Raw genomic sequence first — 17,176 nt, 5'->3', positions numbered from 1 at the left:
GTACATTAAGAAAGCAGTAAAGGAAACCAAGGACAAATTTGGGGAGGGAATTAAATTTTAGGAAGAAATAAAATCTTCGAGGTTTGTCGACGACATGGTGATTCTGTCAGAGACAGCATAGGATTTGAATGCAATGGACAGAGCTCCGAAAAAGAGATTGTACGGTGAACATCAACATAACAAGAGTAATGGAATGTTGTAGTTGAGTTAAATCAGTGAATTAGATTAGGAACGGACACCCTAAAGTAGTGAATGAGTTTTCCTACTTAGGTAGCAAAATAACAGCCGGTGACCGAAGTAGAGAGCAGACTGGAAATTGCAAGAAAAGTATTTCTGAAAAAGAGAACTTTGTTAACATCGAAAGTAAATTTAATTGTTAGAACGAGCGGTTCTAGGCGCCACAGTCTGGAACCGAGCGACCGCTACGGTCGCAGGTTCGAATCCTGCCTCGGGCATGGTTGTGTGTGATGTTCTGAGGTTAGTTAGGTTTAAGTAGTTCTAAGTTCTAGGGGACTGATGACCTTAGAAGTTAAGTCCCATAGTGCTCAGAGCCATTTGAACCATTTTTAATTGCTAGAAAATCTTTTTTGAAAGTATTTACCTACGTACAGAAGTGAAATGTGGACGATAAACAGTTCACACAATCAATGAATCGTCAGTTTGTTTGAGGGAAAAAGTATGGAGGATAAAGATTTGGAAGGAGACCAAGGGATGACTACAGTAAGCAGGTACAAATAGACATCGTTTACAGTGTTGTGCAGAGAGATGAAGCTTGCACAGGATACACTAGCGTGGACAGCTGCTTCAAGCCGGTGTTCGAACTGAAGACCACAGGAGCAAAAAGTTGTGTACCATTACCGGACAATTTGTACGAATTATTTACCATCTCGGTGATGGCTCTTTTCTCTTGTAGGAAGTCTATTATCCAGCTGAAGGTACAAAAGAAAACGGAATCTGAAACACATTAAAATGCGAAGACTAACTCCATCTACATGTGCAATTTGGACGATATTAATCGGTTAATAAAACGGACACTTTTGACATTGCTTTCGAACTCACCGTACTTCTTTCGTTTTCTCGTTTTGTCTACGAGTAAGTCCCACTGAGAAATAGTACAGTTCTTAAACTTTTCTGCAAAAGCGGAATGAGTTTACTCGGGGTGCATTTATTGTTTATTGGCCTAATACAGGCAAGCACATTTGCTAGGTGGAAGCTGTTGATTCATTGCGCCATTTGTGTCGTGACATTGAAGCGCACATTGTTACTGCGTGTGTTGCTGCTAGGACTTCAGAGTGATGATTCGCCACAATTAGCAGGGAACCCGAAGAGTGTTCTGTGTTCTTGCCCTTCCACATACAACAGAATAAAAATACAAAGTCACCAGCTACTTTACGTACACGGATAATAATGTGGCAAAAACCACATTTCTTGACGATATTACGTTAAATTGGACTAATCACAAGGAATATCTAAACTTAAAGCTTTATAATCTTTGATTAATGTTGTATTGGCAAGTATTCAATGCAGTAAAACATTTTTCATTTTTCCATGACAGAAGTGCTGAGTCAGAGCTGCATAATCATGCAAGCAGCGGAATATCATACAAACGTTTTTTAAAATGTCGAAAACATTGTAGTATCAAGCCATGTCATACAGTAAAATGAAACAGACATTTCGACTGACTTTCAACGAGACTTGTCGAGACGACAAGACAGTTTTAAAGAAAGCGGATTCCATTCAAGTTAATATCAGCCACTGAAGCCACTGTTTTGTAAAGATTAATACTGTACCACTTAATTGAGTTTTACTAGCAGTTACTTATGTTGAAAGCTATGTAGAGAAACGACTTTTTCACATTTTAGAATAAAAGCGTGAATGACACAGTAGCGCTCAAAAGTATTTTGACAACGTAAAATTCATTATTATTTCTCGTAAAATAAAATACTATCGGACAGTGTCTTGAGTATAGTGGAGAGTAGTATAACTGCGATTATTCGGAGGTGTCAGATTGCGACTTGTTTGTTTACACTTAGCGCTGCCGGACGAAGGCGTCTTTCAGCGAGCTCAAAACTATTTCGACCCGCAGCTTCCTCCGTGAATTCGTGGACGTCACTTGCGTCTTTGTTCTGATTTCTGCTGATGTTTATTTACAGTGATTATTTCAATATGCCGAAACTTTAGAAACGGTATGATAAATGCACTAAAGCGAGGACTGAAACAAACCGAAGTTGCTCGTCTTTTTAAAACGTCTCGTCAGCTCGTTAGTACATGGAAGAAATTGTATAATAAACGAAAGACTGTCGAAAATACTCCTCGCAGTGGACGTCCAAAAAAAGGTCTCCTAAAGCCGATATATCATTAAAAAGTTATCAACAAGTGATGTTCGCAAGTCGGTTGTAATGATACAGACGTATGAAAGAAAAATATAACGTCGACATTCACGTTTCCACAGTCAAACGATGCTTGAAACTCTTTAGAGTACATGGATGAAGACCGACGAGAAAGCCTTTAGTATCTACGAAAAATAGGAAGGCCCGACTTGCGTTTGCAAAACAGCACAGATCATGGTCAAGTTCAGACTGGTCAAAATTCTGTGTAGTGACGAGAGCAAATTTAATTTAATGTCAGCTAATGGTATCAAGTATGTTCAACGTCGTGTAAATAAAAGATGTATGACTTTCGGTACCAAATTCCCAAGGTCAAATATGGAGGCGGCAGTGTGATGCTTTGGTGATATTTTTCACGCTCTGGAGTTAGACCTTTAGTTCGAATTGATGGTAAATATGAATTGGTACGTTTCTGAAAAAGTATTGAAGACCCAAATAATACCATACGCTAAACACCACATGCCAGCTGGATGGTATATTCAAAAAGATAACGATCTCAGGCACAAGTCCAAGTGATTTTTTTTTTAACGCAAAAATGTCGAGGTTTTGGAGTGGCCAAGTCAAAGTCCGAATTTGAATCCTATAGAACATCTGTGGGAGGAGTTGGATCCCAGGATAAGAATAAAAAATTATTCGAAGAAAGCCACATTTTTTGAAGCTCTCAAAAATGACAGGGACAAAATTCCGATGGATCGATTCCAAAAATTGGTCGACTCAATGCCGACGCGGTGTGAGGCTGTCATAAAAGCCAAGGGATATCCCACTAAATAATGATTTTCTTACTACGGAAGATGATAATTGTGTGTTAAAAATGTCTTATTCAACAGTGTCAAAATACTTTTGCTCCGCTATTGTCCACACTAAAAGAAATTACACTCTGTTATGTTGCGAACAAGGGCTACTTGGTCACTATACCGTAGAACACTGAATGTCCATCAATGAAATAAATTACTGATTTGCATATTTCATATTTGTTTTTAATTAATCCAATTAATATGTTTGTCAAAATACTTTTGAGTGCTACTGTACAAAGTATAAGCGAAATTATGACGCATACGTACTGTTACTACTACTACTACTACCACCCATTTGAATATAGCATTGTTCAGAAACTTACACTGCGGATTATCTATTAAAATACGTTTTTTCTAAAATGATGTATTTAAAAATCCAATTCTTCATGTTTGCTGCGAATTGATGTGTGCAAAGTCCTGCATCGTGCGAATACCTCTGCTACATGATTCTTTTTAATTTTTTGTAAAACATTCAGGTTTTAACGTATATAGAATACTAAAGTATAAGTTGCTATAAATACTTGACAGAGCGAAATACAGCTTGATATGTTGTTTGCCAAATGTCTGGTCAACGGCGTGTGCACTGCAAAGTTTCTGTGAACAGATAAATGAGAATCAGTCGAGACTGTAAAATCTTATTTCGCGAGTTTTAAATTCCGATGAAACATTTGATTTTCTTCACTTTGTCGGCTAGTGCTAGTCAGTAGAAAAAAAGTTTGCGTGTATGGTATCTAACGTAGCGGCCTTTAACCCTAGAATGCAGAACGCCATTCAAGCCTAAGAATCAACAGCAAAATAAGACAGATATCAACGCTTTCGTACACAATTGTATCGAATATCAGTTGTAACATGGCAGTTTTCACAGAACTATATTACAGTGGCGTCATTCACATGTAGACTCACCTATAAAACTCTGCAAATCGGTGGAGTAACAGTTATTCAGCACTTAGGCAGAATAAACTCTTGCATCCGTAGCTTTTGACTAAAATGTTAATAAGCCACAACCAGAAGGTCTCGCTTCTGTAAGATGTGTTGAAATAGGTAATTTTGCAGGTTTATGGAATGAAATCACACCCTGTCGAAGTCAAATGATAGTGCTCCAAGAGAAAATGGCGATTTGTTGAGTTTTTATCAGCGTCTTACGAAAATATGTGCAACTTTACAGGAAAATTATAGCGAAGAAAGAAAAAAATAAAACGTGGTGAAAAGATAGAGGATAATCAGACTAAAACTACACAACAAATTGATGATAATAGAATTCCTAAGCCATCTACCGAAGAGGAAAAAATTAAAAAAAGAAGCAATACAGCGTTGATAACTACGAGGTGCGCTGACATAATTATTAAGAATGCGTGAAGACCTATTGACACATTAAGAAAGTTGCAGCAGCATAGAAATTTGACAAGTACTGTGTTAGTATGCAGATAATAGGATTGTTGGAGCCAACGTTAATGGTACCCTAGTAAGTCTTACGCAGAACCACGCCGAAAACTATTCGAAGACCAGTGACCATGTTGATTTGCGAGCTTTTGGCAATTTCATTTGGGGAAGACTAACTTTTATCGTCGTTGAACGGGCTCGTTCAGAGCTTAACACAAGTCGTGGCCGTCTTTAACTTTTCTAACGATTTCGTCGGACCCCGGCGTCCTTGGCCTTTTCTATGCAGTTAGTATTCACTGCACGAGGTGTCATGCAGCGCAATACGACTGCCTTTTCGATGCCATTGTACGAGCCTTCGCTCGATGTCGGTCGGACTCGGTGTATGAATACGGAGATTCAACGCGGCGGTGTCTTGTTTGGCGAGATGCATTTACCGCACGCCGCATTTCCTGAGATGGAAATCCTTTTAACAAATTAGAGTGGCACATGCCCCTACAGACGCTTCACACTGTCGCAAGGTTTACGGTGTAGTTTTGCCACGCACTGCATGAACAGTATGTGTATAAATAGCTGTGTTTCCATTTATGGGCAATTCTTAATTAATTCTTATGAATATTTCTGTCCACAGGCCAAACTAGAGACGAAGGCTTTGAAAGCGAAGAGGCCAGGTTTTACGGACGACCGCTACAACGAGACGTCGTACTACATTGAAAATGGTAAGTCTGCCTATTACATCTGCTCGAATATTCCCTTGATCCTGCTGTAAGTGTCAATTGAATTTTGTATAACAGTAAGACGCAGGCGTGGGTAACACTTAGTGAGAGCTGCTGTCAGGTAATGCCCTGATTATGTGTGGTAAAGGTACGCTGGACTGTAAAATTAATGGGACTGTCTCTCCCACTTAAGCTTGGTGAATATTGATGTGTTTACGGGTCATTTTAGCGTCGACTTATCTGAAACGTAGGTGTTAAGCGGGCTGTTAACATTTCGACTGCATTCATTCCACTACCGACTTTTTAAGTGTAATAGAGGTGGATAGACTCAGGCCCTTGGCCGCAATGATTTGATTTTCTTTTGTTTTTCAAATTGTTCAAGCAGGGATCTGAGATAATCTTTAAATCATTTAGCGGAATATTCCTTCGAGCTCTTTCTCAGAAGTGGAGCATGACATCCTCTTCAGTTGTGTTGCTATTGACTAGAAATTGGTGAGCTTATTAATGAACAGAGATAGAAAATATTTGCCATCAAAGACTGTTTTAAACTCTACAAATTTTGAATATTTGTTTGCTGTGTCCTTCAATGTGATTATGTTAAATTTCATTTAGAAAGACAGACCCATCTGATGATGATCATACGGATCGAAAATGGTTATAAAATGACCGAAAAATTTTGCAATCAAAGACTGCTTTAAATTGTGCAAATCCTTACAAAGACTCTGTTACCTGCAAATCCTATAGCAACCGCAAAAACGTGAACAAAACTCGTGAAAATCTGGCACAAGAATAGTGTCGTTGGCCTGCTTTCAGAGAATTGAATATATTCACCCAGACAAGTGCAGATAGTTCTAGCAGTGACACTGTTAAATCGAAATGTGCCTGTCACCCTAGCTACAAATAATTTCCCTACAGTGCAAGACTAATTTATAATCTGTTTCGCAGGGTGAAGGAGTACCTCGTTGTGGTTGCGTTGCTATTCATGACAACCTCCGGGACGGCGTGGATCACTAAGCTGCTGCATAGTTTTCTTGTACGTGTTAGTGGTTTTAAACGTGTAGAGCGGGCAGGGAGCGAGAGACAGTGCTCTGTTTACTTTGACACTTCTCCTTCCAGCTAAATCCATGCTTGTTAACTTCCACGCTTCTCATCAGTGCGCTACGTCCTCTGGTCACAGACAGTGCAACCTAAAATTTCTTTGGGAATTTCAACAATCGTGGTGTTCAAATGCCAAGAAGTCGTCCGAATCACCGTGTGACGAGGCACGAAAAATTATAGATTAAAGGGATCGTTATTTGGCCAGATACCTGACGTCCGGCCATCCTATCAGCTGGATATCGGACGGCTGGATCATTGCCACGGAGCATGTCGTAACGTGTAGGTCTGAGTAAGGACGTGAAAGTCAGGCGCGGACGATCGGGTGGATTTTGGTAAAGTCGGGCACCTTCTTTCAATGAGTGAAGCGAGCGTATGACTCAACTGATTGATTGATTGACTTAATTATTTGATTTGTTACGAACTGTGATCACTTTCAGTAGTTGTTGTTTGAGATTACCATTGAAAATAAGTTTTAATTGCAAGATAAATTACGACAAATGCCATTATTGGGAATCTTATGGAAATAATGATTTTGCCGTTTGTTTGTTGTACCGAATTCAGGTTTCTCGTGGTGCGGAAGGAAAAAACAGCGAGTTGACTAGAGCCTTGCCTTGTCTGTTGCTCTTTTGTTTTGAATCCTTTATAACACTGATCAGCAAGGTGTTTACCCATATATGAGATGATTAATAGCGTTAAGTAGGTAATGGCTGAGTGCGATTCTGCTGAATGTTTCATCCATTCACTTCAGAGGGTTGCAATTGAGTTATTGATGGTCCACCCTGCAGTAGCAGGAATGGTCGCTGCTGGCACACGTGTCGTAATGCACTTCAATTATTCGAGATTACTGTTAAAAAGCTGAGCATCTGTTGGTGCAAATTATCAGCGCCACGTGGAATATACACTCCTGGAAATTGAAATAAGAACACCGTGAATTCGTTGTCCCAGGAAGGGGAAACTTTATTGACACATTCCTGGGGTCAGATACATCACATGATCACACTGACAGAACCACAGGCACATAGACACAGGCAACAGAGCATGCACAGTGTCGGCACTAGTACAGTGTATATCCACCTTTCGCAGCAATGCAGGCTGCTATTCTCCCATGGAGACGATCGTAGAGATGCTGGACGTAGTCCTGTGGAACGGCTTGCCATGCCATTTCCACCTGGCGCCTCAGTTGGACCAGCGTTCGTGCTGGACGTGCAGACCGCGTGAGACGACGCTTCCTCCAGTCCCAAACATGCTCAATGGGGGATAGATCCGGAGATCTTGCTGGCCAGGGTAGTTGACTTACACCTTCTAGAGCACGTTGGGTGGCACGGGATACATGCGGATGTGCATTGTCCTGTTGGAACAGCAAGTTCCCTTGCCGGTCTAGGAATGGTAGAACGATGGGTTCGATGACGGTTTGGATGTACCGTGCACTATTCAGTGTCCCCTCGACGATCACCAGTGATGTACGGCCAGTGTAGGAGATCGCTCCTCACACCATGATGCCGGGTGTTGGCCCTGTGTGCCTCGGTCGTATGCAGTCCTGATTGTGGCGCTCACCTGCACGGCGCCAAACACGCATACGACCATCATTGGCACCAAGGCAGAAGCGACTCTCATCGCTGAAGACGACACGTCTCCATTCGTCCCTCCATTGACGCCTGTCGCGACACCACTGGAGGCGCGCTGCACGATGTTGGGGCGTGAGCGGAAGACGGCCTAACGGTGTGCGGGACCGTAGCCCAGCTTCATGGAGACGGTTGCGAATGGTCCTCGCCGATACCCCAGGAGCAACAGTGTCCCTAATTTTGCTGGGAAGTGGCGGTGCGGTCCCCTACGGCACTGCGTAGGATCCTACGGCCTTGGCGTGCATCCGTGCGTCGCTGCGGTCCGGTCCCAGGTCGACGGGCACGTGCACCTTCCGCCGACCACTGGCGACAACATCGATGTACTGTGGAGACCTCACGCCCCACGTGTTGAGCAATTCGGCGGTACGTCCACCCGGCCTCCCGCATGCCCACTATACGCCCTCGCTCAAAGTCCGTCAACTGCACATACGGTTCACGTCCACGTTGTCGCGGCATGCTACCAGTGTTAAAGACTGCGATGGAGCTCCGTATGCTACGGCAAACTGGCTGACACTGACGGCGGCGGTGCACAAATGCTGCGCAGCTAGCGCCATTCGACGGCCAACACCGCGGTTCCTGGTGTGTCCGCTGTGCCGTGCGTGTGATCATTGCTTGTACAGCCCTCTCGCAGTGTCCGGAGCAAGTATGGTGGGTCTGACACACCGGTGTCAATGTGTTCTTTTTTCCAGTTCCAGGAGTGTAGTTTACACAGCATTATTCTGATCAGCGTGGGTCATCAAAATTTCAAAACCATTGACTGACAAAACACTCAGGAGTAACCTACAATACTCGTCTGAGTAATAGATAACCAGCGTCACACACACACACACACACACACACACACACACACACACACACATACGCACGAGAGAGGAGGGGGGGGGGGGGAGCGTTGGAGAAGAGTCAAGACGCTAAAGAGCATAATAAACGCTTTTGTGCTGTGTAAGCTAAGAACGTGAACCAGTCGTTACCTCGGCATATAGTGCCATCACACGTCAGTGAATGCAAATACAGTAAATTAAATTAAATGGCTAATAACGCCGTGAAACGCACTGACTCAAAATGACTATAGTACCGAAAGATGCACAGGGTAAAGAAAGTCGAATGTTCCTTCACAAATGTGCCGGTTTCCTTATAAAAGGCCTCAACTAAGATCCAGGAAAGTGTTAATAATATTGTTGTCTGCGGAAGGGGAGTGGAGACGAAATGCGGGACATTAGAAATTAACTGCTTGCGACGAAATGGAAATACGCGGGCTGTGTAAGCAAAGCGAACGTTTCTGTAAACTGATGACCGTAACAGTAAGTAACCCGAAGCGAATGAACTGCACTATAGCGAACAAAATATGTTGACTTAAATGAAATGCTACTGAAAAAAATGCAAAGACATGTTAAAAACTATTTTTGAAGTTGGAATTTTAAACCGTCTGAAAGAACGACGTGTTATAACAGGCTGAGCAGCGGCTGTTTTATCGGTTGACGCGCGCCCAGTTCAATATTTTTTTTTTCACTCCTGTACTACTAACCATTTCCAAAGCTTTCATGGAAAGAAGTGGGGCTGTGGAAGTATTACAGTAAGGCAAACTGTAATCAAGCACGTTTGCCGGCTCTTGTAGCTTGTACAATTGATCTCCGGCATTCTTGTGTTTCCATACTAGAAGCGTGCGCAGTCTTAATGTATCTTAATCCTCGCTGGTAAGTTCCGCTGAAACGTGCGCGTAAAAACTGGCACAAAATAAGTGGAAACATCTACGTCCATACTTCTCAAGCCACTTCCCCCTTTCCTGTTTCAGGCGCGTATGATGCACTGTAAGAACGTCTGTCGGTAAGCTTCCATATGAGCTTGAATGAAATTTCATCTTCGCCGTCGTTTCGCGAGATGCAAGGTCTGTTCAAAAAATTCCGGAACCTTGTCCACAACATTTTTCTACGCTTATATTTTACTTATTGTGCATTGTCTCCTTCGAAATACTCCCATTCACAACTGATGCACCGCTCCTAAAGTCGGCCGTTTCCACTTCCAGAAGCAGTCATGGTACGCCTCTTGCTGGACCGCGATCTTGCCTTACCCTCTGATGGTCATAGTAAATGCCTTCGGGTAAAGGCTAAATTTCTCCCACTAGAAGTAGTTAGAAGATAGTGGTACGGAACTGAACTGCGCGAAGCGCCGTCTGCGAATTTTCTTTTATCTCGTCTATCGTCGCAAATCTTCGTCTTTTCTGTTAGGTTTTCAACTTTGGAAATAAAAAAAAAGGTCCGCAGGGGCCAGGTCTGGATAGTACGGAGGATAAGGCAGCACAGTGATTTAGTTTTTAGTGCAATAGTACGCACCAACAGGGATGAATGTGCGGTTGCGATATCGTGATGCAAGAGCGCTGAATTTTCTCGCCATATTTCAGACCGCTTCTTTCTCACATTTTCTCGCAGGTGTCGCAACACATCCCGCAAGTTCCATCGATTAACAGTTTGTCCCTGTGGCACGAATTCGTGATGAACTAATCCTTCTGAGTGAAAGAAAATTATCAGCGTGGCTTTTACACGTGACCTGACCTGACGAGCTATTTTTTGGTACAGGAGAACCTTTCCCGATCCATTGTGAAGACTGAACCTTGGTCTCAACATCATAATCGTAGACCCACGTCTCACCACCAATTATGATTCTCTTAAGGAATATCTCGTTCTTATTTGCGCGATCCAAAATCTCTTCATAGATTGCAAGGAGAACGTCTTTTTAGTCTTGACTCATGAGCCGTGCAACGAACTTGACGGCACATTCCAAGATGCTGTATCAGAATTTCATGACACGATCCAATTGAAATGTTACGTTCTTCTGCAATCTCTCGGACAGTCAGTCTTCGATTGGCACGCACAATTTCTTTGACGTTCCTGAAATGAGCGTCGTCGGTAGACGTCGAAGGGCACGAGGGTCACCTGTAACTTCCATCCTGCATCATTATTTGGTGTGTCTCTGTAAAGGTTTTCTTGAGCTTCACGCAAATGGATCATACAACCCACTACAAAAATATCATACTACTAGTGAAAATATCATACATTTTTATTTTTCAAACGCTGCCCACCTACCACTATCTCGGCCTACGCTGATAGTATTAATTGGCGTATGTTTCACAGTTACAGAAAAACATTAAAAGCTATTTAGCAAAAAATAAAAATGAACAGTGTCACTGCTAGAACTCTCTGCACGAATCTATTCAATGTCATCTACTTCAGTATAAAGGTCTGACATAGTTGGAAACTCATTTTCATCTACATATTTCGATGAGTCAAGATGAGCAGTGGTTGTTCGTTCAATCACAGCCTTGATTGGCTGGAATAAGAGAGATAGAAAGCGTTTCTCAATTTAGTTTTTATTACGAATATCTTAGCGAAAACAAAAATTTAAAAAGGAAATTTATTTTAAAAAATAATTTTGAAATTTTGGAAACTGGGAGGTCTCATCTCTCACTCTTCCACATCCATTAAATAACCTCACTAGTTGCCAATAAGGACGGTAACGGGAACAATCAAACAGCTTGCAGTCTTCTGGCAAAAATGATTTTTATCTTACCTGCATGCTCTCTCGCATTCTGCTGTGGAATGCGGAAGTGATAGAACTGCCAGGGCGATGTCCGCTAAAGCACCATACAAATGCACACCATCACTGGGGGAAATTTGTCTAACCTGAAAAATATATACATTGTCCTATAATTAGATCTGTATTTATATACATTTAAAGCATGGCATAACACTTTTTCCTTAATTTATGGAATCAAACTAAAAGCATTTCAGAAGTTCTTAAACAGCATATAATTATGAAAAGCTAAATGTACCTTGTGCCAAATTAACGTCTTTGAAAGTAAATCTATGAAACTGGTATTTCACTTTTCGGTTAGATATAAAGAAACATGTGTTAGGAGATGATGTTTCTGTGGAAATACCATCACGAGAACGCAATAGACATGATTAACAAAAACCTTGTACTCTAGCTACCAGAACTGCTTTTTGGTAAGAAGTACACGCAGTAAGGACCATGGTACCATGATCTTATTTAGCGTGAAAAATTTAGAAGATGTTGCAATTTGTGAACAACATAAAAATTCGATTAAAGAAAAAAAATCTGTGCAGACAATACAGTCTACACTAACGGGCACAAGTGAGTGATACAAGTTAGCCCCAGTTACAGACACTCCATTATTTCAGTCATATTGAAGAGTTTGCTCAGTAGTTGGCCTTCCATTCTGTCGTAAAACAACACAACAAAGCAAGCAAAACTGACTGAAGCAATATCGGCACTCTCATCTATCAAAATGAAGAACTTTACTTTTTGAGGCTTGGAAATAAAATTATTTATATGAGACGGAGTAATAGTATTTCTTATAATAGCTGTGCTTTCCTACCTTTTCATAAAATCATTTTGTGCTTCTTAGAATCAGAAAACGCACTTTTTAACATAGCTGGAGCTGAAAGGAACGTGACAGCTTTAAGCTCAGCTTCTGTAGTTGGTTTGTTGAGCGCTATAATGCCTTTAAACAAAAACATTGCAAAAGTTGCTCATGATTTTTCAGTGATACCGCTCATCTTATTGTATGCTTTTCTTGACTGCACATGTTTCTTTAATACAGTTAAAATAGTTACTATAGAAGCATTACAGTGTTTGCATTTTGCCTTATTGCAATTATTAGGGTCCTTTGGTATCCATGATCGAAATGCTGGATGCTCCTCCCGCGCAATGCGATATTATTGAAGCCTGTCCTCGGGTTTCTCAGTTTTTGGCAACTCTCCTCTTTGCATCTTCCTTTTCTTTGGCGTAGAAACACCACACATCTCTTCGTCAAAACCTGACATCATACCCGCTTCATAAATTACACAAATTAACACAAAACATTAACACTATACGTTGTTTGATATGTCGTGCTACTTACCGAAATAGAGCACGAAGAGCTGAGAATAATTGTTAAACCCCTCACAGCAGGGGCGATTCTAGAAGTCGGTCTAGGACGGTGGGAGGGGTTAATGGAGGGGAGGAGGGTTTGGGGAAATGAATAATGCTTAACAAAAGGAGAGTTGGAGACCTCCACCGACAAATTAGTATAATTTGGTTTCGCTAAAAGTAGTTTTTGGTAACTGTTTTGCAGTTCAGGGTAAAAAAAATGTGTATTAATAAATAATAAAAAGCCCATTTTAAGTTAAATTATATTTATTGGTTTAGATAGTAAGCTATTTTGCCGCTCTTATTCTTTTGTTAAAATGTGTTTGAAATACATTGCAACCAATATTGCTAGATAATTACACTATTGGCCATTAAAATTGCTACACCAAGAAGAAATTAAGATGATATACAGGTATTCATTGGACAAATATATTATACTAGAACTGATATGTGATTATATTTTCACGCAATTTGGGTGCATTGATCCTGAGAAATCAGTACCCAGAACAACCACTTCTGGCCGTAATATGGGCCTTGACATGCCTGGGCATTGAGTCAAACAGAGCTTGGATGGCGTGTACAGGAACAGCTGCCCATGCAGCTTCAACACGACACCACAGTTCATCAAGAGTAGTGACTGGCGTATTGTGACGAGCCAGTAGCTCGGCCACCATTGACCAAACGTTTTCAATTGATGAGAGATCTCGAGAATGTGCTGGCCAGGGCAGCAGTCGAACATTTTCTGTATCCAGAAAGGCCCGTACAGGACCTGCAACATGCGGTCGTGCATTATGCTGCTGAAATGTAGGGTTTTCGCAGGGATCGAATGAAGGGTAGAGCCACGGGTCGTAACACATCTGAAATGTAACGTCCATTGTTCAAAGTGCCAGTATGGCGATGACGAATACACGCTTCCAATGTGCGTTCACCATGATGTCGCCAAACACAGATGCGACCATCATGATGCTGTAAACAGAACCTGGATTCATCCAAAAAAATGACGTTTTGCCATTCATGGACCCAGGTTTGTCGTTGAGTACACCATCACAGGCACTCCTGTCTGTGATGCAGCGTCAAGGGTAACCGCAGCCATGGTCTCCGGGCTGATAGTCCACGCTGCTGCAAACGTCGTCGAACTGCTCGTGCAGATCGTTGTTGTCTTGCAAATGTCCCCATCTGTTGACTCATGAATCGACACGTGGCTGCACGATCCGTTACAGGCAGATAAGATGCCTGTCATCTCGACTGCTAGTGATACGAGGCCGTTGGGATCCAGCACGGTGTTCTGTATTACCCTCATGAACCCCCCGATTCCATATTCTGCTAACAGTGATTGGATCTCGACCAACGTGAGCAGCAGTGTCGCGATACGATAAACAGCAATCGCGATAGGCTACAATCCGACCTTTATCAAAGTCGGAAACGTGATGGTGCGCATTTCTCCTCCTTACACGAGGCATCACAACAACGTTTCACCAGGCAATGCCAGTCAACTGCTGTTTGTGTATGAGAAATCGGTTGGAAACTTTCCTCATGTCAGCACGTTGTTGGTGTCGCCACCCGCGCCAATCTTGTGTGAATGCTCTGAAAAGCTAATCATTTGCATATCACAGCATCTTCTTCTAGCCGGTTAAATTTCGCGTCTGTAGCACGTCATCTTCGTGGTGTAGAAATTTTAGTGACCAGTAATGTATTAAAAAAATGATTGAATCTGTTGGAGTAAATTATTCGCTGATTTCTGAAGTCATTTTATCCAGTGTAATATGATACTCCATTGGGAGGGGGGTGTGGGCTGGCTATAGCCCCCCCTCCCCCTTTGCCACCACCCCTGCCTCCAGCACAGCTGCCAGTTATAACCATGTGTAAAGAGATATCATCCTCGACAGGAAACATGTAACCAAAATCCATTGCTAGTTAAAGATGTATTAAGCCGAACTGTGAAGGATACACAGCAGTAAAACAAAGCATAACTGTACAAGGTCCCTGCGAGGCACGTTGATCGGAAGGCGTTCTTCCACTCAGCTAAATAATCTTGACGTGAGTGTATTTCGTTGTTGTGCGTGTGCTCCATAATTGCTTAGTAGTAACTTAATAATGTATGAAGAGATGATTTTTTTCGCAACAGTTTCTCGCTTATAGGGTAAAAATCACAGTTATAATGTTTTTGCTTATAATCCTTCACCTGGGATCATATATGAGGACTTGAAATTATGGTGTTCATTTGATCAATATTATATACCTAACAACCCTACACACAATAATGAACCTTCCAGCAGTTACACATTAAACACAGGCATGTGTAGGGATGTCACCAGCATTTCGCTCCATTACAGCAGTAGTTCGAAATTATGAACGCTCCTGAATTTTTTGAACTGACCTCATATGTGTAGGAGGACGCAATATGTTTAGTATCTCTTCTAGAAACTCACACTCTCAGAATTTTAGCAATAAAATACATCTTGGTGCACAACGCCCCTATTACATTAACCGGCACTTCGAAGTCCAATTTTTGCGAGTTTCTGTCGACTGAAATGACAAGGGGGAGAAAGCAAGCAAAAAAAAGTGGAGTGGATAAGATGTATACTTCTCCCTCATATCATTACTTTTGCTTCTCCCAAGTTATTTTTACATCTGAAGATTTCTCTTTGGTAAGAATGACATGTCATGTTACACAGGGTGTACATAAAGTCTGGGAACACTTTCAGTTATTTTTTGCACAAGAACTAAATACTGTACAGATGTCATACATATTGCATTTTGAAGATAAACTCTGAAAGTTTTTTTACAAACATTCGATATGTGAACCATGAGTGTCCCAGCAGACGTCAATACAGTAATCGATTTCTTGCCATACCCATCCCAGCATCGACTGTGGCAGTCGCTTCCCGCATTCTCTCACGTAGCTCTGCTACGTTACATGTTAGAGTCGGAACATACATCAGATCTTTAATGTGTCTCCCAAGAAAAAAGTCACACGGAGTGAGATCTGGTGATCAGGAAGGCCATCTCATGAAACAGCTGTCCCCTTCTGTAGCACGGCTGATCCATCGATGCAGTAGCTCCGTGTCCAGGTACCCACGAACTTCACGATGAAAATGGGGTGGAGCCCCATCCTGCTAAAAGATGAATGGAGAGTCTGATTGCATTTGAGGCATCAGTCATTGCTGCAACATGTCCAAGTAGGAATATCCAGTGACTGCTCTCAGCGAAGAAGAATGGTCCGTACAGTTTTCGACATGACAAGGCACAAAAAACATTTACCTTTGAGGAATCACACTCAAATTCAATGCATTCGTGTAGATGCTTTGTACCCCAGATTCGACAATTATGCCTGTTCACTTTACCATTAATGTGAAAACTGGCTTCGTTGCTGAAAATTAAGCGATCAACAATGCCATCCTCATTCAATTGTTGCAACTGCGAACAAAACTCAAAACGCTTGTCTTTGTCGTCGTCATTGAGCTTCTGCACTAGCTCCAATTTGAATGGTTTCGTAGACAGCTTCCGTCGCAGGACTTTCCACACTGTCATTGGAGCTATTTCCAGTTCACGGGATGCACGACGCACCGATTTCTTTGGACTCCTTATGAATGTCTCTCGTACGCGCTCCACATTCACTTGACTCACACTGGGACGTCGGCTCCTCTTTGCCGGGCACAAGCAACCTGTCGTAACGAATTTGTTGTGCCTGTGGTAAATGGCCTTCTTGTTGGTGGCTTCTTACCGTACTTAGTTCTAAACATCCACTGAACAGCTGCAGCACACTTGTTTTTATCGAACTCCACAATACACAGAAAGCTCGCCCCCCGCACCTGAACTCGCCATGTTAGCGACTAGCGCTGACTATCGGCAGATTACCAAACTACGCTGTGGCGGTACACATGAAAAAAACTTTCAGGGTTTCTCTTCAAAATGACATATGTATGATATCTGTACAATGTTTGGTTCTTGCGCAATAAATAATTGAAAGTGTTCCCGGACTTTATGTACACCCTGTATTAGCCAGAAACTCTTCTGTCAAATCGTAAAACTTGTATGATATTCTATACGCTTGTATTTTTCTCATTAGGTGACAATGCCGAACTGCATCGATCGCCATCTAGGCATTGTTTGCATCTGTTCGACAACTCTTCTCGGTAATGGAAGTTAACAGCCTATTTTTACAGTAATTTCGTTCCTCCGGCGCCTACGACAGGCAGCTGCTGCTAGAAGAGTAGCAAATTCGTTGACATACTGTATGTATCCCATCAGATCCA

At 42.0% G+C, this 17,176-nt stretch overlaps 1 protein-coding gene across 1 annotated transcript in view; it reads left to right on the top strand.

Annotated features, from left to right (window-relative positions):
• LOC124775823 (RNA pseudouridylate synthase domain-containing protein 2-like) overlaps nucleotides 1-17,176 on the top strand; it is a 1,015,654-nt gene that overhangs the window by 897,273 nt on the left and 101,205 nt on the right. Inside the window, exon 4 of the mRNA XM_047250655.1 lies at nucleotides 5,190-5,277. Coding sequence (XP_047106611.1) covers nucleotides 5,190-5,277 — 88 coding nt within the window. The remainder of the gene's footprint in view (nucleotides 1-5,189; nucleotides 5,278-17,176) is intronic.

This window comes from Schistocerca piceifrons, chromosome 2 (genome assembly GCF_021461385.2).
Source record: "Schistocerca piceifrons isolate TAMUIC-IGC-003096 chromosome 2, iqSchPice1.1, whole genome shotgun sequence".
NCBI classification, from domain to species: domain Eukaryota; kingdom Metazoa; phylum Arthropoda; class Insecta; order Orthoptera; family Acrididae; genus Schistocerca; species Schistocerca piceifrons.
This window is presented reverse-complemented; position numbering and strand designations above follow the sequence as displayed.